Source organism: Cebus imitator, unplaced genomic scaffold, assembly GCF_001604975.1.
Source record: "Cebus imitator isolate Cc_AM_T3 unplaced genomic scaffold, Cebus_imitator-1.0 Scaffold1, whole genome shotgun sequence".
NCBI classification, from domain to species: domain Eukaryota; kingdom Metazoa; phylum Chordata; class Mammalia; order Primates; family Cebidae; genus Cebus; species Cebus imitator.
This window is the reverse complement of record NW_016107316.1, coordinates 3,040,715-3,054,262: the sequence shown is the minus strand read 5'-3', so window position 1 is coordinate 3,054,262 and position 13,548 is coordinate 3,040,715. Positions and strand designations below refer to the sequence as shown.

General features: G+C 36.1%; 1 protein-coding gene across 1 annotated transcript in view; it reads left to right on the top strand.

Moving 5' to 3' along the window:
• Positions 1–13,548, top strand: part of ROCK2 (Rho associated coiled-coil containing protein kinase 2) — a 147,058-nt gene that overhangs the window by 47,180 nt on the left and 86,330 nt on the right. Inside the window, exons 2-3 of the mRNA XM_017524626.2 lie at positions 6,752–6,833; positions 7,783–7,883. Of these exons, the coding sequence (XP_017380115.1) occupies positions 6,752–6,833; positions 7,783–7,883 (183 nt within the window). The remainder of the gene's footprint in view (positions 1–6,751; positions 6,834–7,782; positions 7,884–13,548) is intronic.

The window sequence follows — 13,548 nt, the reverse complement described above, 5'->3', positions numbered from 1 at the left end:
GTTGGCTCATTACCTTGAGACTGGGTAATTTCTAAAGAAAAGAGGTTTAATTGACCCAAGTTCCTTAGGCTCTACAGGAAGCCTGGCTTGGGAGGCCTCAGGAAACTTATAATCATGACAGAAGGTGAAGGGGAAGCAGGTATGTCTTACGTGGCTGGAGAAGGAGGAAGTGGGAGAAGAAGGAGGTGCTACATGCTTCTAAACCAGATCTCATGAGTACTCACTATCATGAGAACAGGGAAAAGCCTGCCCCCATGATCCAATCACCTCCACCAAGCCCCTCCTCCAACATTGAGGGTTACGGTTTGACTTGAGATTTGGCAGAGACATGAAAATCCAAACCATATCAACTATTTTTAGTTATGTGTTTGTGTTTGGAATTGAAATAGCAAACAGAGGAAATGCGTTACAACTTCATTTAGGTAACGTTTCCTGGTCACTCATCTGTACAGCAGATACACAGAAATATGTTTCCTATGCTCTGCAACCAACTGTTTTCTTTGATTGTCTTGACTTTAAAACATGTTTGTTATTTAGTATTTTTTTAGAGGAATTACTAACTTATTAAGTTCATTATTTTATTAACTTTAAGTTCAATATTGTTTGTAAGAGCGTCATAAAATTTAAATTCTGTTACATATAAGCTATATTGGCTTGGGCACATTTTTTAACCTCTTTAAGCATCAGTTTCTGTGCCTACTAATATAGGTATGACAATAGTATTGACTTAATATGTGTGAGAAATAAAATGTTAAGTGCATGTATAGTGTTTTTGTACAATACATGGTGCAAAGTAATCAAGAAAGGTCGCTGTTAATAAGATATGCTGTATTAACCTGTATAATTTAAAGTTTTTGGTAGGTAGGCTGTAAAGAACAAGGTATATAATTTATGGTCATGCTGAATGCTAGTTATTATTTAAGGTCTATGAATGTGGAGTTTTTTTTTTTTTTTTTAAATACAGTATTTAAAATAGTAGTATTAAGAAAGTGGTGAATAGTGATTTGGGAGTAATAAACTTGTAATCCAAATAGCCCTTAGAAAAGTTACTGCTAACCTCTGAGTTGTGAAATTCATAGTCCTCAATTAAGTTCACTTACCAGTCATATTAAGTATCATTCATTAGTCTATCATTTTTCTGTCATTCTCTCCCTCTTCCTGCAATCTTCATCTGGCTTTTAAGACCCCATCGTATCAGCCCAAAATCTCCTGAAACTGATAAGCAACTTCAGCAAAGTCTCAGGATACAAAATCAATGTGCAGAAATCACAAACATTCCTATGCATCAATAACAGACTTAAAGAGAGCCAAATCAAGAACCAACTGCCATTCACAATTGCTACACAGAGAATAAAATACCTAGGAATATAACTAACAAGGAACGCAAAAGACCTCTTCAAGGAGAACTACAAACCACTGCTCAACAAAATAAGAGAGGACACAAACAGATGGAGAAACGTTCCATGTTTATGGTTAGGAAGAATCAATATCACGAAAATAGCCATACGGCCCAAAGTAATTTATAGATTCAATGCTATCCCCATCAAGCTACCAATGACCTTCTTCACAGAACTGGAAAAAACCACCTTAAACTTCATATGGAACCAAAAGAGAGCCCGCATAGCCAAGTCACTTCTAAGCAAAAAGAACAAAGAGGGAGGCATCACACTATACTTCAAACTATACTACAGGGCTACAGCAATCAAAACAGCATGGTACTGGTACCAAAACAGAGATATAGACTAATGGAACAGAACAGAGGCCTCGGAGGCAACACAACACATCTACAGCCATCTGATCTTTGACAAACCTGACAAAAACAAGCAATGGGGAAAGGATTTCCTGTTTAATAAATGATGTTGGGAAAACTGGCTAGCCACGTGCAGAAAGCAGAAACTGGACCCCTTCCGGACACCTTACACTAAAATTAACTCCAGATGGATTAAAGATTTAAACATAAGACCTAACACCATAAAAACCCTAGAAGAAAATCTAGGCGAAACCATTCAGGACATAGGCATAGGCAAGGACTTCATGACCAAAACATCAAAAGCATTGGCAACAAAAGCCGAAATAGACAAATGGGACCTAATCAAACTCCACAGCTTCTGCACAGCAAAAGAAACAGTCATTAGAGTGAATCGGCAACCAACAGAATGGGAAAAAATTTTTGCAATCTACCCATCTGACAAAGGGCTGATATCCAGAATCTACAAAGAACTAAAAGAGATTTACAAGAAAAAAACAAGCCCATTCAAAAGTGGGCAAAGGATATGAACAGATACTTTACAAAAGAAGACATACATGAGGCCAACAAACATGAAAAAATACTCGTCATCACAGGTCATTAGAGAAATGCAAATCAAAACCACATTGAGATACCATCTCACGCCAGTTAGAATGGCAATCATTAAAAAATCTAGAGACAGCAGATGCTGGAGAGGATGTGGAGAAATAGGAACACTTTTACACTGTTGGTGGGAGTGTAAATTAGTTCAACCATTGTGGAAGACAGTGTGGCGATTCCTCAAGGACCTAGAAATAGAAATTCAATTTGACCCAGCAATCCCATTACTGGGTATATATCCAAAGGATTATAAATTGTTCTATTATAAGGACACATGCACACAAGTGTTCATTGCAGCACTGTTTACAATAGCAAAAACCTGGAACCAACCAAAATGCCCATCGATGATAGAGTGGACAGGGAAAATGTGGCACATATACACCATGGAATATTATGCAGGCATCAAAAACGATGAGTTCGTGTCCTTTGTAGGGACATGGATGAACCTGGAAACCATCATTCTCAGCAAACTGACACAAGAACAGAAAATCAAACACTGCATGTTCTCACTCATAGGCGGGTGTTGAACAATGAGAACACATGGACACAGGGAGGGGAGCATCACACACAGGGGTTGGTCGGGGGGGAAATAGGGGAGGGACAGTAGGGGGTGGGGAGTTGGGGAGAGAGAGCAAGGGGCGAAATGCCAGTTATAGGTGATGGGGAGGAAGGCAGCAAATCACACTGCCATGTGTGTACCTATGCAACAATCTTGCATGTTCTTCACATGTATCCCCAAACCTAAAATACATATATATTTTTTAAAAAAGGTGCCATGATGGTCTTGATTTTCCTCCTCAAAAAAATGGTGGTTCCTGTTTAGTCCCCTCTTCTCCATTGTCTTCCTAATAGTGATGTATCCCAGGACTCTGTCCTTGATTCTTTTCTGTTTATCTGTAATCACTCCTCTGATGATCTTATCCATTTTTATAGCTTTAAATACTACCTATGTGCTGACAACTCATAAATGTATAAAATTTTTAGCTAAAGGATAATGTGTGCCTCATGTAACAACTGAAGTTCCTAAGAGAGCATCTCCATCATATTGCTTATCGATTTAGACTTTCCAGGTTGGTAAAGTATTTCTAATCTCCTTTTATTTTTTGAAGCATTTTATTTGGATATTTAACAACATTTAGGTATTAAGCAGTGTATAGTGCAAGTGAAATCAAGTTCAATATTTCATTTCTTGACAACTGAAGTATAAGGCTCTGTGTTGAGGAAAAGTTAGAAAAATGACCATTTTATGTGTATATATTTTCCCCCGTAATAATTATAGTAGGGAAAACTGGGTGTTGGCTTACACAAGTTTTTTTCAGAAACATAGTAGGATAACACATTTTTCTCTCTGCCTTTCTCTCATGCCAACTTTTTGCGTATAGACAACCTAAGTTCCTGCATTGGAGCTAATTCACATTTCTCAGCTGGTAACCTTAGAGATGTAACTGGGCTAGCTGAGGGCAGAGCCCAAGGCTTGATTGAAAGCTGTGTCTGACCTGTCTGGTTATGCAGATTCATATGAAACTTGGGCAGTAGATATTGTTGTTTTTCTCTTCGGTGTCATATTTTAGGAGTGATGATTTTCACCTCAGGTGCTGGTTTTCTAGTAATCAGTTTGGTTTTAGTTCCTCACCTAATTTAGGCCCTTTTGATCAGCAGTCATTGATCTTGCTGCTTTCCGACCTGAAATCCAATAGACCTGTGTGACGTTTACCCATTGCTTGGCATTTTTCTTTCTGGTCCTTGAATATTTTGTTGTTGGTGGTAGTGTTTTGTTTAGTCTCAGTGGGGCTATCATTTTCAGATGTTCTGCTGTCATTTCTATATAGTTGGGTGAAATTTTGGTTGTAGGCTTTTCCTGAATATATTTATATTTCTTTCTACCATTTCTTTATCTCAGTTTTAGTATCATTTTTTTAAAAACTGAGATGGGTCTTGTTATGTTGCCCAGACTGCTGTTGAACTCCTAGGCTCAAGTGATCTTCCCATTTCATCCTCCTGAGTAGCTGGGATTAGTGTCACTTAAAGAAAATAATCACAGGGCCGGGTGTGGTGGCTCACATCTATAATCCCAGCACTTTGGGAGGCCGAGGTGGATGGATCACCTGAGGTCGGGAGTTTGAAACCAGCCTGACCGACATGGAGAAACCCTGTCTCTACTAAAAATACAAAAAAGTTAGCTGGGCGTGGTGGTGCATGCCTGTAATCTCAGCTACTTGGGAGGCTGAGGCAGGAGAATTGCTTGAACCTGGGAGACGGAGGTTGCGGTAAGCCAAGATCATGCCATTGCACTCCAGCCTGGGTAACAAGAGCGAGATTCTAAAAAAAAAAAAAAAAAAAAAAACTTATGAAGGTTTATTTGAAACTGCCTAACAAGGAAGGTCACAGCCACAGGCTTTCAACCAAGTCCTGAGCTAACTCAGCTTCCCCAGTGACTGGATCTCAGCATTAATTTCGTATACTTAAAACACTGGTATCTGAAAACAATTCAGAATTTTTTCTTAAAAGGTGATACTAAATAGAATAAATTTTGATTGTAAAAATTAAAAACATAAAGGCCTCAAGTAAAAATACGATTATAAATGTATATATTACCAACCTACATTAAAGTGTCAGAGTATTATTAAAAATTGATGCTACATAAAAATAATAGTGCCTAATTGCAATAGTGTTTGGTCTTTAAAAAAATGTTTTTAAAAACAAAATGGTTGAGTTGAGCAAATGTTAAAAATGTTCCAAATGCTGAAAAAGCTCTCTGATTCTACACTAGTGGGGAATATTATGGGAAAATATTTATAAACTTTCCAGATTATTTAATCTTCACATCATTCCATCTCTTAGAACTTTTGGAAAAGATGGAGGGAAGCAAGGATTTTGTTCTTTTATTAATGTCAAGTCGTGATGTTGCTTCAAAGAAGGGTTTCTCTTGTCCTGTGTGTAAATGGAGATTTTAATGCAGAGTTACTTTCATTTCAGTATCAAGTGTTAATATTCCATTTGTTTGAAAAGTCTCTGAGGAAGATTTATTCTTGGAATAGAAGCTTTTGCCTTGTCAATTTAAATTTTTCTTTCCGTGGAGGTAAATGGAGGCATGCAAGAATGCTTTCCAAATGCATGTCGTAAAATGTTAAGAGTTTTTAGTGAATGAAAATTTAAAATATGAACTATAACTGAATGGTAAGCATAGTATGTACAGTTACTTTAGAATTGGTAGATTAATTATCTTTCCAAAGAAATTTTTTAAGAGACAAGGTCTTACTATGTTGCCCATGTTGGTCTCAAACTCCTGGACTCAAGTGATCCTCCTGCCTCAGCCTCCCAAGTAGCTGGGATTACAGGTGTGTGCTGCCATGCCCACCTGGTTTGCCTTTCTAAATTTTGTATGTAATTTCCCGCATGTTTTCCCCCCGTCAAGTCCGTTAAAGGTTTCTTTTTATTGCTTTCATTTTCTGCAATTTTTTAGCTTCCCTCTTTACACTCCCAGACTCCTATTTTTTTTTTTTTTTTTTTTTTAGCAGGGTGTCAGACTGATCATTGAGACTAGAGGGATGAGTTAAGTCTGTTGGACCTCTTAAGATTTAGGTTATGTGCTGCTACTGTCATTTCCTAACAGTGTGACCCTGAGGAAATCAAAGTCATCCTCCTACCTTCCATGAAGATGTTTCCTCCTACCTTCCAGAGTTACTTGGCGTTGAGACAATGTATGTGATAATGTTTTAGAAATCCTGTTATCTTCACAGGCATTTCCATTGAGTAATTTGAGACTTAGTTACTTTCTAGTGAATTTTTTTCACCTCCACCATTATATGTATATAGTTTTCTGTTTTTATTATAAATTTAATACATGCTCATTGTAGAAAAATACGGAAAATACAGAAAACTTAAGACAAAAAATAGAAATGCAGACAGTGCATCACCCTTTTGTTACTGTTTTAATGGGAAATTTAGTTTTGAGACTGAGCTCCCAGAGAGTAAGGATAGCGTCATTTATTTTTGGATTTTCTCTTCTTCATCTTTACTAGGCACAACATTAATGCAGGTTTAATGAGAGGGAACTTAGTGTAGATGTATTTCTTAATGTCAAAACCTGATGAAATTTGGGCCATTTGAAGAGGTAAAAGACATCTGACTAGCAAAAATAATAAGGGATACATGTTTTGAAGTGACATTTTTCTCTTGGCTAAAAGAGCAAAGGAAAACATGATAGGGTCACTCCTAATGTTCTCTGACAGAGGTTAGGAAACCAGTTAAAGCTGTTGGATATGGAACTAAATGGACCCTATCATATCAAAGTGGGTTGGCGTTTTTCCAGTGAAAATCACATATAATAAAATTAAAAGGCTTATTTTAATGAATACTTGGAAATTGTATAAACTGTCTTTTCCTCTTTTTATTTCTTAACAGGATGGCTTAAATTCCTTGGTTCTTGATTTGGATTTTCCTGCTTTGAGGAAAAATAAGAACATAGATAATTTCTTAAATAGATGTAAGTATGTTTAAGCTTCGTATTTGCTCATGTAACTGTACTTTTGATGAGATTTCTGTTTGGTTATTATTAGCCTATAAATTTATTAATTTAATGAACTTATTAAACTTAAGTATTTTGACCATTTTATCTATTCAAAAATTGTTACTTTTATTTTTAAAGCAAAATTGCAGAACCAGATTACAATATTTAGGGCAGGTTATTTATAGCAGTTCCAAGAGAAGTTTTAAATTAATATTTATAATTCCAAGACTTAATATTACCTAGAGAATAAGCTTTATGTTTCTGTAATTGTGGACATTTCAGACTAGTTAATAATAAATAATGTGATAACTATTACCATATATGTGGTAACTCTTAATATTTGCCAGTATTAATGTTGCAATGCAGAAGTAAATTAAATTGAATTCCAAGAATAATAAATTCTCAAAACAATTTATGCTTTGTATCATCACAGTAAACTCTGTACTTTGAAATGGACAGAGACTGAGATATTTTCCCAATTAAGCAATCTTATCTATAGTTACTATATATGCAGTATGATTACCACTTTTCAGAAAAGTAGGCCATCAAAATTCATTACTAAGATTATCCTTGCAAGTAATTTCATGGCAACTTTCTGCCATGATTCAGAGTGCACACCAGGATTGCTTGGGTTATCACTGTGTCAGCTATTACCGAACTTGCTAAGTAACAGATTCAGAAACAGAATAGCTGTTAACTGCTACTTTTTGGCAGTCGGTGTTCATTTATATGTGTTAATAAACCATGGAGAGTTTTAAGGTTCTTTAAGATTAACACATATCTTAGCTATTTAACGAATAGCCTTTAAAAACTGGCAGATTTAGCTAAAAACTGTCTTTTCTTAAAAATAGATTTATATATATGGTGATTAAAAATACTGCTTGTAAATATGATTGATATTACAAGTATGATCTTTTTATGGTAGATGAGAAAATTGTGAAAAAAATCAGAGGTCTACAGATGAAGGCAGAAGACTATGATGTTGTGAAAGTTATTGGAAGAGGTGCTTTTGGTGAAGTCCAATTGGTAAGAAAGTATTTGTTTTGTTCTTATTGTTCTTTATGACATCATGGTTTCGTGAAACATTATCAGGAGCAGCTGAGTAGATTTAATTTCTATTCCCAACCCTGCCAGAACGTAGCTTTATGATCTTGGTCAGTGTCCTCCTGTGTAAAAGGAGGCCTTTGTTTTCTAAACTCTGGGTCTCTTCCAGCTCTGAAACACAATGTAGAAAATAAGGCCAATGTAGTTTCACATGTGATCTGCCTAGCAGTTAATATTCCACCAGAACTGATGTATTTTTATTTAGAATGTTCAGATTAATAACATATCTGCTTAAGGAACTGAGATTTATTTAGATATATAAGAAACCGAACAAATAAATTTGAATAACTGAAAGTAAATGTGAAATTTATTTTCTCAGGCCAAAGTGGTACCAATTGGAAATATTACAAATGCTGACAATGACTATTACCTTTATATTATTAATTGGGGAACTGTTTCTAATCTCGTATTCCTGTTTTTATCACCTGAGTATGTGAGACTCCTCTATGATTGTGAAAAATAGTGAAAGTAGAGTCCAATTCTCTTCTTCATGCTACAGTGTCTACCCTTCTTGATGGAGCACTGAGAAAAGCAGTGATTATTATAAGCCAGCATGGATTTTGTTAAGAGCAAGTCATGATAAACCTTTTTTTTTTTCTTTCATTGCTTCTTTCTTTGGGTTTTTTGTTTGTTTGGTTTGTTTTTGTGCTTTTTTGAGACAGGGTCTTGCTTTGTCACCTGGGCTGGAGTGCAGTGGAACAATCATGGCTCACTGCAGCCTTGACTTCTTGGGCTCAAGCAATCCTCCTACCTCAGCCCCCAAGTAGCTGGGACTACAGGCATGTGCCACCACACCTGGCTCATTTTTTGTAAGATGGGGTTTCAACCTGTTGCCCAGGCTGGTCTTGAATTTCTGGACTCAAGGGACCTACCCGCTTGGCTTCCCAAAGTACTGGGAGTACAAGCATGAGATACCACACTGGGCCTTTCTTTGATAGGTTTATTATACTTGTAGATCAGGGTAGTACAGTAGATGTAATACATATCCATAAAAGAATATTCTTCTGAATAAGTCTGACATACTTGAGGATAATACAATGAAGTGGCATCGTAATAATTGTATGGGTAGGCAAGTTTTATAACTAATGCACTAGTTATATTCTAAGAGGCTGGTGAAAGCATGATGATACATGGGACAGAGACCTTCAAGAAAGGTTTCAGGGTCTCTCTTCTCCTATTAAACATCTTAATGACTTGTATGGGAGCAGTGGTGGTATGTTGAATAATATTGCAAGTGAGTTAAACCTGAAGTATAATGAGGATGATTTTAGGTGATGAGCCAAAATCCAGAAATCATCAATGGTAAAGATGATTGGCCGGACAGAAGTGAAATTCAACCAGAATATGGTACGTGGATGTGAAGAACACAGGAAATAGTTGTTTTAACAGTACTGTCTGAATTAAAGAACTGTTTTCCTTAAATGTAACCAGGCAAGAATTATTAGTGATCAAACTACCTAAAGTAGTAAAGAAATTTGGGCTGCTTTAATATGATTTTGAAATTGATAGAAATTAATGGACCATACCTGTAATATTTTATTTATTCTAGATGCCCTGTTACCCTGTTTTTTACTTTTTCTTTTCTTTTTTTTTTAAAAAGACTTTCGTTTTTTAAGAGCAGTTTCAGGTTCATAGTAAAATAGAGAGGAAGGTATAGAGATGTCCCAAATACCCCTTGCCCCTACATGTGCACAGACACTTCCATTGTCAGCATCCCTCATTAGAGTACATTTGTGTACAATTGATGCTTACATTGACACATCATAATCACCCGTTGTCATAGTTTACATTAGGGTTTGCTCATGGTGGTGTACATCCCATAGGTTTGGGCAATAATATATGTACAATGATATATGCCCATCATTATACTATTATACATAGTATTTTCATTGTCCTAAAAATCCTGTGTGGTGCCTATTCATCTCCCAGCCCCAAGTCTCTAGCAGTCACTCTCTTGACTGTTTCCATAGCTTTGCCTTTTCCAGAATGTCATGTAATTGGAATCATACCGTATTCAACCTTTTCAGATTGTGATCTTTCACTGAGTAATATGCATTTAAGGTTTCTCCATGTCTTTTCATGATCCTTTAGCTTACTACTTTTTACTAAACAGTATTCTGTTGTCTGACTATACCAAAGTTTATCCATTCACCTACTGAAGGACATATTGGTTGCCTCCAGGTTTTGGCAATTATGAGTAAAGCTGCTATGAACATCCATATGCAGGTTTTTAACAGAAATTTTTAATTCATTTGGTTAAATACCAAGGATATTGATGGCTGGATCATACGATAAGAGTGTATTTGGTTTTCTAAGAAGCTGCTGAACTGTCTTCTAAAGTGGTTGTACCAGTCTTCATTCCCACCAGCAATGAATAAGGATTCTTCCTGCTTCACATCCTCCCCAGCATTTGGTGTAGTCAGTGTTATAATTGACAAAAACCAAGTGTTTTGGTTATTTGATGAGGTGTGTAATGGTATCTCCTTATTATTTTAATTGATATTTCCCTGATGACATGTGATGTAGATCTTTTCATATACTTACTTGCCATCTGTATGTCTTCTTTTTTTTTTTGAGGTGATGTCTCCGTCACCCAGGCTGGAGTGCAATGGCGCATTCTAGGCTCACTGCAACCTCCGCCTTCTGGGTTCAAGTGATTTTTCCTGACTCAGTCTCCCAAGGAGCTGGGATTACAGGCGCTTGCCACCACGCCCAGGTAATTTTTATATTTTTTGTAGAGACGAGTTTTCGCCGTGTTGGCTGGGCTGGTCTCAAACTCCTGACCTCAGGCGATCCTCCTGCTTCAGCTTCCCAAAGTGCTGGGATTACAGGCGTGAGCCACCACGCCCAGCCTGTGTATCTTTTTTGATGAAGTGTCTGTTCAGTTCTTTGGCCTATTTTTTGATTGGATTTTTTTTTATTGTTAAATTTTAAGAGTTCTTTGTATAACAAGTTCTTTTATATAATAGTCATTTAGAAGATGTGTCTTTTTCAAATATTTTTCCCCAGTCTTTGGTTTTTCTTCTAATCCTCTTGACATTGTCTTTTGCGTAGCAGAAAATTTGAATTTTAGTGAAGTTCAGGTTATCAGTTATTTCTTTCTTGGATTAAGCCTTTGGTGTTATATCTAAAAAGCCATTGTGCTAATCAAGGTAGGTTAGGTTTTCTCCTATGTTATCCTATAGAAGGATATAAGGTCTGGTCTTGATTCTTTTTCTTTTTTTTTTTTTGCATTGTAGATGTTTCGTTATTCCAGCAACATTTGTTCACTCCATTGTATTACCTCTGCTCCCTTGTCAGAGATCAGTTAACTATATGTATGTGGATCTATTTCTGGGCTCTCTATTCTGTTTCATTGATCTATTTGTCTTTCTTTCATCAATATCACACTGTCTTGATTACTGTTGCTTTATAGTAAGTCTAGAGGTTGGATAGTGTCATTCTTTCCCATTTTGCCCTTTATTTATTTTTAATTACTATTTTTTGATTCAGTGTCTCGCTCTGTTGCGCAGGCTGGAGTGTAGTGATACGATCCTGGCTCACTGCAACCTCTACCTCCTGGGCTCAGGTGATCCTCCTGCCCTAGCCTCCTGAATAGCTGGTACTACAAGTGTGTGCCACCACTACTGGCTGATTTTTGTATTTTTAGTAGAGGTGGGGTTTTGCCATGTTGTTCAGGCTGGTCTCAAACTCCTGGGCTCAAGTGACCTGCCTGCTTTGGCTTCCTAAAGTGCTGGGATTACAGGTGTGAGCCACTGCACCTGGCTGTTCTTCTTTAATATTGTGTTGGCTATTCTGGGTCTTTTGCTTCTCCATATAGACTTTAGAAACAGTTTGTCAATATCCACAAAATAACTTACTGGGATTTTTATTGCGAATGCGTTGAAAATATAGACCAAGTTGGTCAATATTTGAAGAACTGACATCTTGACAACATTGAGTCTCGATATCCAAGAATGTGGACTGTCTCTCCATTTGCTTAGTTCTTTGATTTTTGTCATCAGAATTTTGTAGTTTTCCTCATATGGATCTTATACATCTTTAGTTAGATTTATGCCTATTTTATTTTATTAGGTGCTAATGTAAATGGCATTGTGTTTTTAATTTTAAATTCCGCTTTTTCATTGCTCATATACAGGAAAGCCATGAACTTTCATGTATTAACCTTCTATCTTGCAACTTGCTATAATCACTTGTTCCAGGACATTTTTGAATTCTCTACATAGATGATCACATAGATACTTCCCAATCTGTATACCCTTTACTTCCTTTTCCTGTGTTATTGCATTACTTAGGACTCTCAGTACAATGATGGAAAGGATTGGTGAGAGAAAATGTCCTTGCTTTTGTTCTTGAGCTTAGTGGGAAGGCTAGTTTGTTACCACTAAATATAAAGTAAGCTGTAGATTTTTTTGTAGAAAATTCAGATACAAGTTCTCCTCTATTCTTCATGTACTGAGAGGTTTTTTTTTTAAAATCATCAGTGGGTGTTAGATTTGTTAAATGTTTTTTTTTCTGCATCTGTTATATGATCATCTGTTTTTTTTTTTTTTTTTGCCTGTTGGTGTGATGGATCACAACAATTGATTTTTAAATGTTGAATCAGTCTTATATACCTGTAATAAATCCCACTTGGTTATGGTGTATCATTCTTTTACACCACATAATACGTTGTTGGATTTCAGTTGCCAATATTTTGTTGAGGATTTTTGCATCTGTGTCTATTAGAGATATTGGTCTATAGTGTTCTTGTAATATCTTTGTCAAGTTTTGGTATTAGGTTAATGCTGGCCTTGTAGAATGAGTCTGGAAATATTCCCTCTACTTCTATCTTCTAAAAGTCATTACAGATAATTTCTTCCATTAATAGGTGGTACATTTCACCATTAAATCCATCTGGACCTCATGCTTTCTGTTTTGAATGAATGATTCAATGAATGGATAATAAGGAAATACTATAAATAACTCTATGCCCACAAATATAGTAACCTAGATGAAATAGACGAATTCCTTCAAAGTCATAACATACCAAAACCTATACAAGAAAAAATAGGCTTACAGTTATTAAATAAATTGAATCAATAGTTTGTCTTCCATTCATTTTCTATCTTTGGTGGTTTTAATTGATCATTTAATATGTTTAGTGTTTGCTCTAGAGTTTTAAATATTTATTTACATTTCTGAGAAAATTAAAAATCTACCAGCTAGAAGCAGTGGCTAATGCCTGTAATCACCACTAAAGAGCTTACTCATGTAACTAAACACCACCTGTACCCCAGTAACCCATGGGGGATAAAATATTAGTGGTTGCCTGAAAGTTGGGAAGGGGTGATTTTGTAGGGCAGTGAACCTATTCTATCTGATACTGTAATGGTAGATACATAACATTTTGTCTGCAAAAGCCATAGAATTGTATAGCAGAAATAGTGAACCCTAATGTGAACTCTGGACTTAGTTAATAGTAATGTATCAAATATTGTTTTATCAGTTATAACAAATGTACTACACCAATGCATTCCTCTAATATGTTAATATTAGAGGCAACTGAAAAAGAGAAGGGGATGGGGAGTATATAGAAACTCTTTGT